Genomic DNA, 13,958 nt, shown 5'->3' with positions numbered 1-13,958 from the left:
CCCGCCCCATTTGCTTTCTTTAGCCTCTCCTAGAACAAACACTGGTCCAGGTGCAAACGCTCAATTCACAAGGAATGCAGAGAACACAGAAATGACTCCAGGCTGGGCTGCTGGTAATCCCTGTGCTGCTCACCATTAGAAGTGGTGCTGGAGGCAACGGCTTTCTCGCTCACATCTGTTCGAGTGGAGCACTTCACTATGGAATTCTCAACTTTTTTCTTTTCAGTGCTCGTGGAGCTATGGGACTGGGCCTCCATGATGTCTTCTCATTACTTCAGCTCTCTTCGACCAAAAATGCCCTAAAGAAAACAACAGAGCCATCAACTTTCCAAAACAGTGGAAATAAAAAAAAAAAAAACTTTCAAAAGTCCGCTTCACCTGTCATCTGAGAAAAGCCTAGAGCTTTAGGAAATTCAAAATGTAGATGACACTTCACAGGTTTTCTGGCAAAAATGTCTCAAAGTTTAACAAACCAGTGAAACTCTACACATGCAAAAAAAGAGAACTGAGGGAAATGCCCATAATGTGGTACTTTTCCCAAATCCCTACTGAGCATTTGGTATCAAATGGTCTAAAAATCTCAATTTGCAACTGTGTCTATCATGTGAAACAAGTGTCATATTACTTTTTAAAGCCACATCTGCAAATGTCTCTTCAGGTGGCCAGCTTTACAGGAAGGGGCATTTGAACAACTTCCAAAGCAGGGGAAGGTTAATTATTAATTAGATTTTTTAAAGAGAGTCTGACAATTTCTAACATTGAAGGCCTACTCTAAATTCTGAATCAGAGGATAATTCAGGCCAAGCAGTTCAGTGATTTTTGCCTCTTTCATAAAGATATCTGAATTGCAATATACCTCTTAATCCTAATTCATTCAGGTAAGCTATACTCTTTAACCTCCTTAAAGCATGAGAATATTTCAGTTCATTTAAGTCACATTTTTAAGACAAAGGTAATAGAACATGCTCTTGATTCCACATGGAAAAGTTGAAAGGTCTTTGTAATAGCAAAGACTGGGCTCACTTAGGAAATATTAAAAGTCAGCTAAAGGCAGGTTCAGTGGGTCTGTCTTTCACTGGCTTCATTCATGTGATAATCGCCCTAATTCATCATTCATCAATTTTCACTCTGCTTCATGTTCCTTTTTGCAGTCATGTTCTACACCTACAAAGAATACAATAAAAGAGGAAAAGTACCCTCTCTAGCATGTTTTCTTCATGTTATCTAGATTGCAACTTTCGTAGAAGGCATTTCTTTGGTCTGGCCACCTTGCTTATTTTTCTACATTTAGTAGATGTCGACATCCTCAATTACAGCAGTGGTGAGTGAAATGAAATAAGTAACTGCTTGATCAACTTAAAAAGTTAAAATACAAGGTAAAATATTTTCAGTCTACTTTAACACATATTTGCAAGGCAACTGCAAGCTCTTCATTGCATAATAAATTCCTCCTTGATCTGGAATTCAAGTAACTAGAATGTTTAAGAACCAGAGGCCACATGGCACACTGTAACTAACACCAGCTCTTCCACTCACTTCCATCTCTTTTCTGAGATTATCCAGTGTCATTCATTGTAAAACACACAAGTTATTTAAGAACAACTTTTGTAGAATAAAAAAGAAAAAAGAAGCACTAAGTTAAATTTACATATCAATTGTAAGATCCACTCCAAATTCAGAGACACCCCTCAAAGGGCACTGACAAAGTATTATACAACAGAAAAGGGGGCTTGAGATCTCCCTTCCGAGTGCAGCCAACGTGTGTGAGTCCCAAGGCAGGGCTACCTGCATGGCGACCCCCGGAGGCTAGCTGGACAGTGCACAACGGCCAACAACCTGTTGCTGAGCCTCAGTGATCTCATCTGTCAAATGACAGAATCAGGCAGTGAGATCTGACCTTTACTTTGGGCGGGGGAAACACATCTTCTTTAAGAACCTGTTAAAAGTTAAAGAGCTTCTCCCCAGAAAATACCCTTAAACTCAAAAGTACACATTTAATTTCTAAGGGATCACAGACCTTCAAAGCTTTTCCAAGAATCCGGATAGAGAAACCTTAAAGGAGAAATCTTTGATGGTCCCTTCTAGCTCTAACAATCTCAGAATAATTACTTTTTGTAATGGTCCTTCAAAATTGATTCAAATATCATCTTTAAAGTATGCCACAAGAATAATCCAATACAATCGGCATCGTTTCTCACTTGGTACAAGAACTATTTGTATCAGCGTTTCTACAGTGCTTGCTAAGCATTCAGATTCCTGCAATGCATTTGCCTTGGAGGGTGGCACCCGGGAATCTCAATTTTAGCAAGCATCACTAACTGTCAGATTCACTAAAGTTTGTTTTTTGTTGTTGTTGTTGTTTTTGTTTTGAGACAGAGTCTCACTCTGTTGCCCAGGCTGGAGTGCAATGGCCTGATCTCAGCTCACTGCAACCTCTGCCTCCCAGGTTCAAGCGATTCTCCTGCCTCAGCCTCCCAAGTAGCTAGGATTACAGGCGCCTGCCACCATGCCCAGCTAATTTTTTGCATCTTTAGTAGAGATGGGGCTCGTCATGTTGGCCAGGTTGGTCTCAAACTCCTGAACTGAGGTGATCCACCAGCCTCGGACTCCCAAAGTGCTAGGAGTACAGGCGTGAGCCTTGAACAACTGTTCTACACGTTTATTTTTGCTCACTGCTGTATACCCAGTGAAGTATATACTCATTGAAGTCTTTGCTGACTGGATGAACTAATGAATGAACTGCATCTTAGAATCCTGAATTCCAACGCCCTACACAAACCTATCCTAGCACCCATCACAATGATGATAAACTCTTCTTCATCTGGAAAAGTCTGTGCTGAACATCCACCTCCCCTTTCCATACTGTAAGCTCCATGAGGACAAGGTTTCTACTTTCCCAGCAGTTAGGGCACATAGGAATGTTTACTGAGTACATAAATGATTGCATCAATGACCCTGTGACTTACAGGACTCTGCAGTGTCTTGAATTTCAATCACCATTGGTTTAGCTACATACATTTTCTTTTCATATTCAGTGTTTCATTGAAAACTGGCAAATTCTATAAAAACTAAAACCTTTAGCAGAAATATTTAATTGATCCAAACACTCCATTCTTAGCCATTTGGGATAAACAAGCATTTACTATAATTGTTCCCTTCGACACACACATAACAGTTTTATTGGCTGTATTTGAAAAGAGTCTACAACGTTAAAACTGTACACTGAAACATGCAAATGGACCAGAAAAACCCATTAAGAGATGGGATTCCTAGTAAGAACTAAGTACCTTCCTTAGCAGAGGGTGCTAATTAATAGGAATCAGGAGACAAGTTCCCAAAATTCCTTGACAAACTTGGTTTTTGTGGAGTTGTTGGTTTTTCCCCCAAGGCAAAGGACTTTATTTTAACAAAGCAATAAAACCCTCCCAATGCTCATCACCATAGAGAGAGGCTCAAGTGAGAAGAGGTAAAGCTCCAGGCACTGACTGAAATCACACTAATTAATGGTCTTAAAGAATACTAATTCCTACCCCCTTCTGAAATGGGTTTTTTAAAAATAGGCCCGTGGTCACTCAACAATCTACCCCCTTCTTCTATTTTGACAACTTATTTTTGGATCTCATTAGTTAGTAACTAATTATTTAAAAGTGTGGTTTATGCTTGGAACTGGGCTATAAAGATGGCAACGTGCCAAATAAGACATCTGCTTCCTGTACATTCCTATAAATTATATCAGCTTATTTTACAACTTTGTCCCTGTCAGTTATAAAGGAGAAAGTTTAACATTCTAGACGCCCACACCTCATCAAACTGTGGGTGAAGAGTCACTGAGCGGCAAAAGGTGGCCGCTTTGAGTTGTGGTGATGGAATTTTCAGGGAACAGTAAGAGGAGCTTGGAAAGTCAGTCCTGAGCTGGTCCATTGAAGCATTCGGGATCGAAGTGGCCAGTAGAAATTCCTCACGGAATCTCGAAACACCACTAGGACAGTAGCTCCACGACCCTTGTAAAATCTAGAATTTTAAAAATAATGACGTATAATTTATTTAGAACTTAAGCATCAAGAGAAAACTTTAAGTTCTGCTTCACTTCAAAGACTTTTCCCTGAGGAAAACACGCCACTGTGTTTCAGATGTGAATGAAATGATACTTTTTCCCCCGATATAATTTCTTTGCTTAGGACTCCACACTATTCTCCTTCAATCCCTTTCACCACTGAAACATTACATGCAAGGTTTGCTGGCACGCCCCTTGACTTTTCATGCTTAAGGGGGAAAATGTTTGTAGCTGATGTTTGAGTCCCAGCAGCTGAGAGAGAGAGAGAGAGAGAGAAAAGCAACCAAGGAAAATTGCTCTATTGGTATATCCCTCCTAAAGCTTGAAGTTTTATAGGTAAAAGGAGAGATAAACATTCCTTCCTGAAAGCAAACAGTCAAGGCTTTTTCCCACTCAACTATCCCTGAACCTTTTGTTATTTCCCCGAGGCCTAAACCCAGGACACAATTAATTTCAGACCCTATTTTAAATCTAATCCGTCTCCTATTTGCAACCTGACTGCAGGTGGGTCTTTTCTTTCTAAATTATAAATCTGAACCTGCGTCAACCTCTTCCAACACAAGGCATTTAAAGCTTCCTGGAGCCACTGACCTGGTGATGCTGTAATGCAGGTCTGCTTTTGAAAGCAAGCAAGAGAACAGAGAGCGAGCAAGAGAACCCAACCTTTACCACGTTGGCGAATTCTTGCCGGGACCTACATATTACACAGCACTTGCACACAAACGCCTCAAGTCGTCCTCTTTACAGTCGTCACTTACACCTGCAAGGGGCGGAGGACCAGGGGAACCGCAAACAAACTTTCATCGTTACAAAGGCGAGTCCCCATTGATTATGGTAATTGTTTTGCTCAGGTTGTACGGGTATGGCCAATTTTGTTTGAAAGCTCGCTCGCTCTCTGCGCTTTCCTGTCGAGCTCCCTTCAGGTTCTGGTTTCTTCCAGTGGTGGCAAGGGATGTTTTTCATGCCTTTCACCACTTTTGCCCGCGCCCGCGTCCCCTGCCCGAGGTACCGGGCCGCGGCGGCGGCGCAGAGGGTTCATTAGTGGGCGCGCCGGGCCCACGCAGCGCCGTCTGCAGCCGCGTAGCCGCATCCATTACATCAGCGCGGGGAAGTCCACGCCGAGTTCTCCCGGCCCCGGCGCGCCACAGTCCGCGCGCCAGCAAACAGAACATGCTGGATTGCTCAGAGATGGTTCTGGGTGTCTGAGGGCAGAAGGGGTGCTCCCAGACCTGGCTTTGATCAGCATTCCTGAAGCGGCCTTTTAGGAGACAATGCATCTCCGCCAGCCAGGCCGCGGGAAAGGGAAAAAATGCCGAGGGCTGGGGGCGAAGTGGGGGTGGGGAGGTGAGCTCCAGCGCCAGCAGCGCCTGGCAGCCTCCCTCCAGTGCAGAAGTCGCCCGTATCAAGGCGTTGTCAGACTGGTCACCCTGCTCCTCGGAATACTCACGGGCATTTGCAAACTCTACAGTTGGCCCAGCCACATTTCCAGCAAACACTGGCAGGGGCCGTCCCTGGTTGCGTTCAGAAGGCTCTTTTAACTGGTTGAATTCAGGGAGCTGCAACCTTCCAGGTACTTTGCAATGCAACCACCCTGAGTGTGGCATTATAATAAAACATTGGGGATCCCTTGAAAAGCCTTCACAAAACCAATAGGCGTGTGCTTTGCTCACAAAACGTCGAATTCACCTTCTATGAACCTGGCCCCCAATGTGTTTTTCTTCATTAGCTGCCACACATAGATTCAAATGCTGTGAATGGTTAAGACACAGACACATCGCCTCATTGTCTTGAGCTCAGGGAGGCCCTGAGTGGAGTCTCAATGTTCAACCTCAACAACCAGAGGCTTTCTGTAGTAAATAGAAAGTATGAAAAGTCACAATTGTGGGAACATGTGAAAAAATTAGCTTTTCTCCTTGCAAGTCTCTGCAGTGAAACCTCTAACCCTCATGGTAGCAAGATTCCTTTATCGTTCAGACACTTACTATGTTTAAAAAGAAAGCACCCATGCCAAAGCCAACGTTAAACATGATGTTTGACGTGAATGAAACAACTTTCTAATGTAGGGTGAAGTGGAACAGCATCCTTCAATCATGATAGTGCATCCTTCCTCAACAGCAGACTACTTCATTTATTTCCCTAAGCCAGTCGGTTTATTTTTAAGTTGCCTAAACTCGGACAAAAACTCTCTTCGCTTTTTCTTCTTAGTGTATTTCAAGATTTAAAACAACTAAGTTAAAAGCCTGTTTAATGATAACCCGATCTGTTGCTGATAGGTTAAAACAGCTACTGGCAATGAGATCAGAAACAGAAGACATTCCAGGCGAGGCAGTGCTATTAACAGCACCATGGCTTAGCCTTAAGTGAGAAATTATCCTGTATAGTTTAGGGCACTATTGCTCCAGTGGAAGAAGGCTTTCCTCCAGAGAAATAACATTTATTTACACTTGCCTGTATTTTCATAAGCTGAATAATCTCCTTGATTTGCTGTTTTAAATATCCAGAAGAAAGCAGCTTTGTCATAAGGATTTTTGAGGCAACCTACCCTGTAGCACTGAAGAGTGACATTGCTCTCATACTTGTATTACTAGTATATCAACCGCTACTTGAAGATGCTACTCCTGGATTAACCATCCAGGTAAAACTCCTATTAAAGACATGTACCTCCCTGTGGCTATTTAATAACCCATTTCTCAAAAATAAATAAATCCTTTAGAAAGAGATTTTTTTTTTCAAAATCAAGAAGTACAAACTAATGTTGATTTTAACTTTTTGATCAATTCTGGAAGTTAGAAATAGTCTGAGTTTCAATGAGCAATATGCAGGGAATTTTAAACATTTCAGTGGATTTCATGTATTCATGCACCATAGAAAACCTCTTATAGGTTTTTAATGTGGTTGATGTTTCCTTGTGTTCAAAATATCTTCTGAGGGTAAAATCAATTAGATATGCATAACCTTTGTGACACCCTGGCAGTTCCCAGGATTCCTAAGGCTTCATTTCCTCTCCCTTCCCTGTCTGTGTTGCCTTCCTTTTTCTGCAAGGGGGGGGGGGGGGAGAAGAAAAAAAAAGGCCCAACTTCATAAGTTCTTAATGAGATCTTCATTAATTTTTAAACATTTTTTTCATGTATAGTTATTTTACCTTTATATATGATTATTTTTCCATAATCAGGAAAGCCTAGTGCCTTAACTCCAAATAAGAAAGTTTCTATCTGTCTGCTTTGCCATTTGGTAGCTCAGGGTTCCCCAAATCCACTGCCTAGTGTCTTCAATCTTTCTTTCCTACATTTCTGATGCTCCTAATCGTAGATAAGCAGTATTCATGACAGACATCCCCAAATGGAATTACTCTAAGGGGGAACTAAATTACTCTACGGGGAAATAATTGCCTGGCTATGGATTAAGTGAATTTGGTTTTAGTAAATTAACACTATCTAAATTCTTAAGAAATCCATATATTTAACTTCAACCACTGAAAAGCTTACTCAACATGAATATAATCATTGCTATTGCAGTTGAAATCACAAATGACATTTCTGTGAGCCAGTTTTACTTTTCTGCCATTTGTATTTAAAAGAAAAGATCATCAGCTACTCTTTCTCTGTTACCAGAAGTACTTGATGAGAAACACTTGAGGGGAGTATGAGGTCTCTGTCTAATACCTGTTACCATTTCTGAGTTCTGTAAAACTATGAGTCCCATGTGCCTTGGTTAGGCACTGCAGGAAGCAGCATGCATAGCAGGTGCCATTGAAGAGTGAGCAATAATGTGGAGCACATTGGCACCCCCACTTTCTATGGGTTAGCTGGATACAGGCAATCCTCAAACAGAGAAGGAGATCTGGAAGTCAGTTATCAGTCTATAGATCAGCTAAGCTCATGAAACTGTATTCCTCTTAAATCCACATGTATCACAAAAATATCAAGACTGATCAAATGTGCCCCTTGTCTCTCTTCACTAAGGCTTATAGGAATTAAAAGTTTTCACACATTTTCAGAAGAAAAAACTTTAATTATTCTTATAGAACTTGGATAGCTTTGGTTTCTTAGAATCATGTGTGTCTTCACAGTAAGGCTTAAGGGAGTATAAGGGAGTAGAGTGTATGTTCTGTGAATAGTAATTTACTTTTAAACCATCATAAATATTAGACCAATAACCTGTTGCATGTTAAAATCATCTATAGCTATCCCAAAGGTATATAACGTATTTTTTGTGAAGTACTACTTACCATATTTTATCCTTCCAACTTTTAAACTTTTGATTCTTGATTCTTAATTGCAGATTTAAAAGCAACATTTTCAGAATTTAAGCATTTGTAATTAAGGCTTATCCAGTAAAAATTACCCCATGGTCCACTTACCCTATAAACTTTGCTTGTTCACAGACAGAATTCTTTAGCTGTCTTATTTTTCCACCTTGCATGTACAAAACTGCCAATGTAACCTACACCAGACTATACACCCTCTCAATGAAACTCTCTGATATGGAATTTCATTGTAGTATCCACAGTTCAAACAGCAGACACTGTCCTGAAGTAGCATGGCCTGCTCCACATGTCTGGCCACTAGATTCCAGGTTTCCATACATCAGAATCATTAAGGCTTCATTCTTAAGCTGCTGGATGAAATTTCTCTACACACTGCTAACTTTATTCAGACTGAATCATTCTTTTTAAAAATATCACAAAATGAAATCAATAACAGGGCTTAACTGTCTCAGTCCTTCATTACTGCAATTTGAAACTTATCTTTCATCTAAATGGTGAGTTTTCAGGCTCTTTTTGTAAAAATCAATAGTTTGTAATGTAAAGCACTCTGGAGCTTCCTAGGCATTTCATGCAATCTTCAAAAAAAAAAAAGTTAAAGTAGCAAAAGCTAAAAATTTCCACATGAAAATAAACAATATAATATCACACTACATTCTGAAGTTACTCCAATAAAGATTTAAGTAAAAGTGCACTTATGTCCCATTACTTATTTTAATTTTGTAGCATAAAGATTATAGAAGTACACAATCAAATGCTTGGGGTCAAAATGTACTCCTGTGCCACCATCCCCCACCGCCTAGCCCCCTCCCCTCTTAAGAAAAGAAAGAAAAGAAAAGTCCCTCTAGCTGTTTCAGGCCAGCAGTCAATCCAATTTACTGCAGGTACAATTTATATGTACAGTGCATGCCACAACAAAACCACAGTATGATGCCAACACGGCCCTTAAGAAAGTTTTCCCCTAAATCTCTGGAAAGGAGCTTTAAAAGAAAGCAAGGATTACAGTCAGCTAGAAGGTAGGGAGGGGACTTACCTCAAACCCAGCCAAGCGGAAATCAGAGCAGTAATTCTACAAGTCAACAGAGTACACTTTCAAAGCTATAATGGTGTGAAGAAGTGCTGGGCAGCATGGCCTGAAGGCAGCACTAATACACTGATGACTAATGGCTGGGCCTGGGCAGACAATGAATTTGGGGCCTGAACACTAACAGAAACCACGCAGTACTTTGACAAATGGGCTTTCACAATTTCATTCATTGAATAACCTTTAAGCACAAAATTGGCTAGGGTTCTCTTGGGAATTATATGACATGTTGTTGGACAATTATGTAAGTATTTTCCTTTTTAATTATGACTCCTATGCAAAATGCAAAAGTGCCATATATGAGGGTACAACTATAGATACCACAGATGCAGATGTGGAGCTCAACACAATATTGCCTTTCAGGAGGGGGCTGAAATGTTCCAAAGCTACCTTATTAACTATGTAATGGCTTTTTCATTCAGCTTCTTTAGAAGGCCATAGATTTTCTGAGACATTTTGTCGGGTTGAAATATATACACACAGAACAAAAAACACTTTCACATTTAAAAAAACCGGAAGACAATCACAGAGGTAATGAGTAGTGAAGAAATTTGGCACTCAAATATAGTGCATTTAGAATTACAAGTGGAAAAAGTCTCTCATTTTCAGGGGCTAGGCAAAAGAAAAGTGCCATAAAACAATTGAGACACCATGTAAAGTTTGCAACCAAATGCACTTCCAAACACATTTAACATCCAATTTATTTCAAACAGCTCTCCTCCCTCTCCCTGGAGTGACTGGCCTTTCGATGTAAAAATAATAATTTTGGCAATTTTTAAAAAGAGAATGAAATATCTAAAGTGTCTCTAAATTAACAAGTACCACTTACTCCAGACAGCATTGCCTTTAGCAGCTCCTAAAAACTTAAGAAAAGGATCTTAAAACAGGATGCTTAGTGAGCTCATAAAACTGTTGCTGGAGCCAGGAACACATAGCATATTTAATCTGCAAACTGTGAGAGTCTACAGTGATTTCAGCAAGATCTGAGGCATGCCCTCAAGGTTTGCTGGGATCTGGGATTAGGGGGTTGATAAGAACCTCCACTGCCCATGGACATGTTTTTCTTCTGCAGTTAAACACAAATGCATAGAGACGTTTGACTGCTGCTTGGCGTTACTGCTCAAGTTATATAAAAGCTTTGCAGCTCCTTTTGCTGTCAATATATCAAAGTTTAAAAAAAATCATCAAAGTGTGAAATTTCATTTAAAGTCTTCGCCAGTCTACAGCTCTATTTCACAGGCCCATCAAATAAAAGTAAAGATGAAAAATACACTGAAAGTACTTGAAAAAGTTTGCAGCAGTACCCCTGCCCTGTTGTTGTTTATTCTGTCTCCCTTTATTTGCTTTGAAACCAGAAACAGATCAATTTTCATCCAGAAAAATGACAACGTGAAGGGAAGGGCAGCATCTTCTCCTAGGCTTTAATGAAAAGACAACCTGAAGTCATTATTAGAGTGGAACCTTTTGTTTAACAAACGTGTGTGTGTGTGTGTGTGTGTGCGCGTGTGTGTGTCCTCTAAAGTCATTTCAGCATTTTAATTGCCTCTCATGATATAAGTTGGCAGAAAATTTACTGAATCTTCCAAAACAAATCAGACCGACCTCAGAATATGAATGCCAGCAAAACTAAAACCTCCTTCAAAGAATTCTTTAGCTGGGGATTTACAACAATTGCATAAAGAAGAAAACTCTGACTTTTAAGATAATCTACTATAGTCTAAAAGCATTAACATTCCATTACTAAGGTTTTCTTGAGGATTTCATGACTCATTGATTCACTTTTCCTTCAAGACTGGTTTTTCTTAGTACATTACTGTCTCCATGTAAGTGAGTGCATGCAACAATGATCATTAAATTGTTTCCTTTCATAAGCTCCCAAACTCTATCCTCAAAAAAAGGAGGGGGAGAAGAAGTCTCAGTAAGCAGGATACCTTACATAGAAGGAAAGACCTCTAAATGGCTAAGCACAGAGGAAGTCTGAAATGCTTACAGCATGCAGGTAATTAAGGAAACTTCACTGGCCAAGAAACAAAGGAAAAGTCCAACTTTTAGCTTTGCACATCAAATTGATAAATTAACAATTCTTTCATTAAATAAGTAATGAAATAACTCAACAGAGCCATTTTTCATCAGTATTGAGTTTTCTCATTTCTGTCTATAGTCCTTTGCCAATTAGATATACAATAGAAATGTGTTTATATCAAGGTTCAATCAAGGAACACAAGCATATTAAAGGCACTGGGAATTGGTAGGCATCTGAGTTGGACCTACCAGCCTATTAACAATAATGCAATCTATATCTTTTAAAGTGTTTCTGCTTGTGTGAAATTTCACTAGACACCTCTTACATTGGACTCATTCATGCATCTTAAACCAAAGCTTCCCTAGGCTGACTTTAAGAATTACATACCCTGAAAGGATCTCCCCTTAGGCGGGGAGTTTCTAATTAAATAGCTTTTAGTATAAAATAAACTCTCTACCCTGTATAAGCATGCTATTACAACTAATTTAAATGTTATTTCATGTTTGTTTTAGGTTTGAATATAGTCTAACTGGCCAAAGTGTTTGTGTACCAGGTTGTTAAGACCAATATTTCCTAACATAAACAAATTCTTTAGATACTTCACAGAGTTCACATTGTTAAAACCAGTCCCGGCAGCTTTAATATATTCCCTCAACTGAAATGCTGTTCTGCTTTAGAAAAATGAAGAGATTTTGAGGCTATTTCACTATTTTAAAACATAGCATTTTCCTCCTTCAAAATAATCTTGACACATGTAATTAAGAAACTGTCAGACTACTATTAATTTTTAATCTAAAACCTAAATGAAATAATTACAGGAATCAATCAACAAGGCACCTATTCAAAATTACCGAGCAATTACATAAATACTCAAAATTAATACTTTAGGTCAATTCTTGTAGATTTCGGTCTATAATATGCTAAGACATCAAATAACACAAAAAGTGTAGCATGGGGAGGATGAATGGTTCCTGCCTTAAATAGACTAAAAAGAGCTCATTTCAGACGGCCAGGATGCAGGCCCCCCACCAGTCATGCCTAGCGCGCTCAAGCTGAAACTCTTTTATTTTTAAAAGTTAATTTATTTCCACCAGACACATATTTCAGGGATCTAAAAAAACGGCCTCATCCAAATTCTATACAAAAATCACATTTAAGAGGGAAAGGCCTAATTACTCGAATTTTCAGCGAAGTGTATATACTGTGCTCTGGAAAGCCTAACTGGGGAGAAGAAGGAGGAGAGGAAAAGGGGAGCAGGAGGTATTTTTTAGAACTAATAATACCAGCCCGGCTAATGGCACTGCCATGTATTTGCACAGCGGCCGGCCCTCCATACCTTTGACTAAAGGGTTCTTTGACTTGGAGACGCAGACAGTCCATCATTTCAAACTGAAGTGGCAGCTGGAAAATGTGGAACAGCTGGCAAAGAGCTGGGAGAAAATGTTTTACATAAATATATGTACATATAAACTGGCAGAGGGCCATGAGCACTGTACCCAAGGCCAGAATCTACCCGGCAGTCTGCACTGGGGAGATGAGAAGTTGGGGGCAGGAGGAGCAGCGGTGGAGGAAGCCTCCTTAATCCTCTTTCCACGCGGGGTCAGGAAGGGAAGCCTGGGGTGCAGCGCCTCTCGGGGGACGGCATCTTACAGAAGGACGTGCAATCGGGGACAGGAATAGAAGTTCAGGAAAGGATAAAAGGCCGGGTGTGGAGTGGAGCGTCCGCTTCAGGCAATCTGCTTAAAAGTTGCTTCACAAACTCTCCAAGTTCGGGGTCAATATTTACACTCTCTCTGCCTTATCCCGCCCATTTTCCCGCTGCTACTCAAGAAAGTAACTGTCCCCTGCTGCTCTGTGTAAACGCGGCACCTTAAATGATTATTGCATGGACCACGGTTACTTTATTGTGTGTCTGTGCGCGGTGCCCCTGGAAAGGAAAAGAAATAAAAGAGAATCCCAAATCATATACAGATGGTACAACTTTCACTTTTCCTCTGCGACGACGGAGGCGCGCCTCTCTCCATCCGCTCACACCACACCCCCGCCCTCCGAAGCGAAGCCCCGGCTGGAGAAGCCCCGCGGCGGCGGTCCCGGCGCGCAACCACTTCGCCGCCCGCCTCCTTCCGCCCATCCCGAGCGCCGTGCGCGCCCGAAGCCCGAGCCGTAGAGCGCCGCCGCGCACAGGAAGGAGCCTGGCGCGTGCGGGGCTCGCGGAGTTCTTCTGAATCCTTTGGGTGGGGGCGGAGGTGAGGGGCGCCGTCGCCACTGCAGCAAACTTCGTCCCCCCTCCAGGAGGTGAAATTCTCCAGTCCGTCTCCGGCTGGCCCGCGGGTCGGACTCTTGGAAAAGGACCTTCCAGGAGGAGGGAGCGAATGCAAGCCTTGCTCGGCGGCTCTCTACTTGTGAGTGCCTTTTGACAGCCATTTTCACTCCATCCCGTCCCCCCGCTGGGGACCACCTCTGGACCCGGAGGCAAGGGCGCGGCCGCAGGAGCGGGCTGCGGGGCCCGCGAAACAAAGAACTTCGAGCGGGA

General features: G+C 41.3%; 1 protein-coding gene across 1 annotated transcript in view; it reads right to left on the bottom strand.

The window, feature by feature from the left end:
• GLI3 (GLI family zinc finger 3) overlaps positions 1 to 13,958 on the bottom strand; it is a 306,231-nt gene that overhangs the window by 263,495 nt on the left and 28,778 nt on the right. The window contains exon 2 of the mRNA XM_011944494.1: positions 134 to 299. Coding sequence (XP_011799884.1) covers positions 134 to 257 — 124 coding nt within the window. The 5' untranslated portion in view covers positions 258 to 299. The remainder of the gene's footprint in view (positions 1 to 133; positions 300 to 13,958) is intronic.

The sequence above is a fragment of the Colobus angolensis genome, unplaced genomic scaffold (genome assembly GCF_000951035.1).
Source record: "Colobus angolensis palliatus isolate OR3802 unplaced genomic scaffold, Cang.pa_1.0 Scaffold232, whole genome shotgun sequence".
Taxonomy (NCBI): domain Eukaryota; kingdom Metazoa; phylum Chordata; class Mammalia; order Primates; family Cercopithecidae; genus Colobus; species Colobus angolensis.
This window is presented reverse-complemented; position numbering and strand designations above follow the sequence as displayed.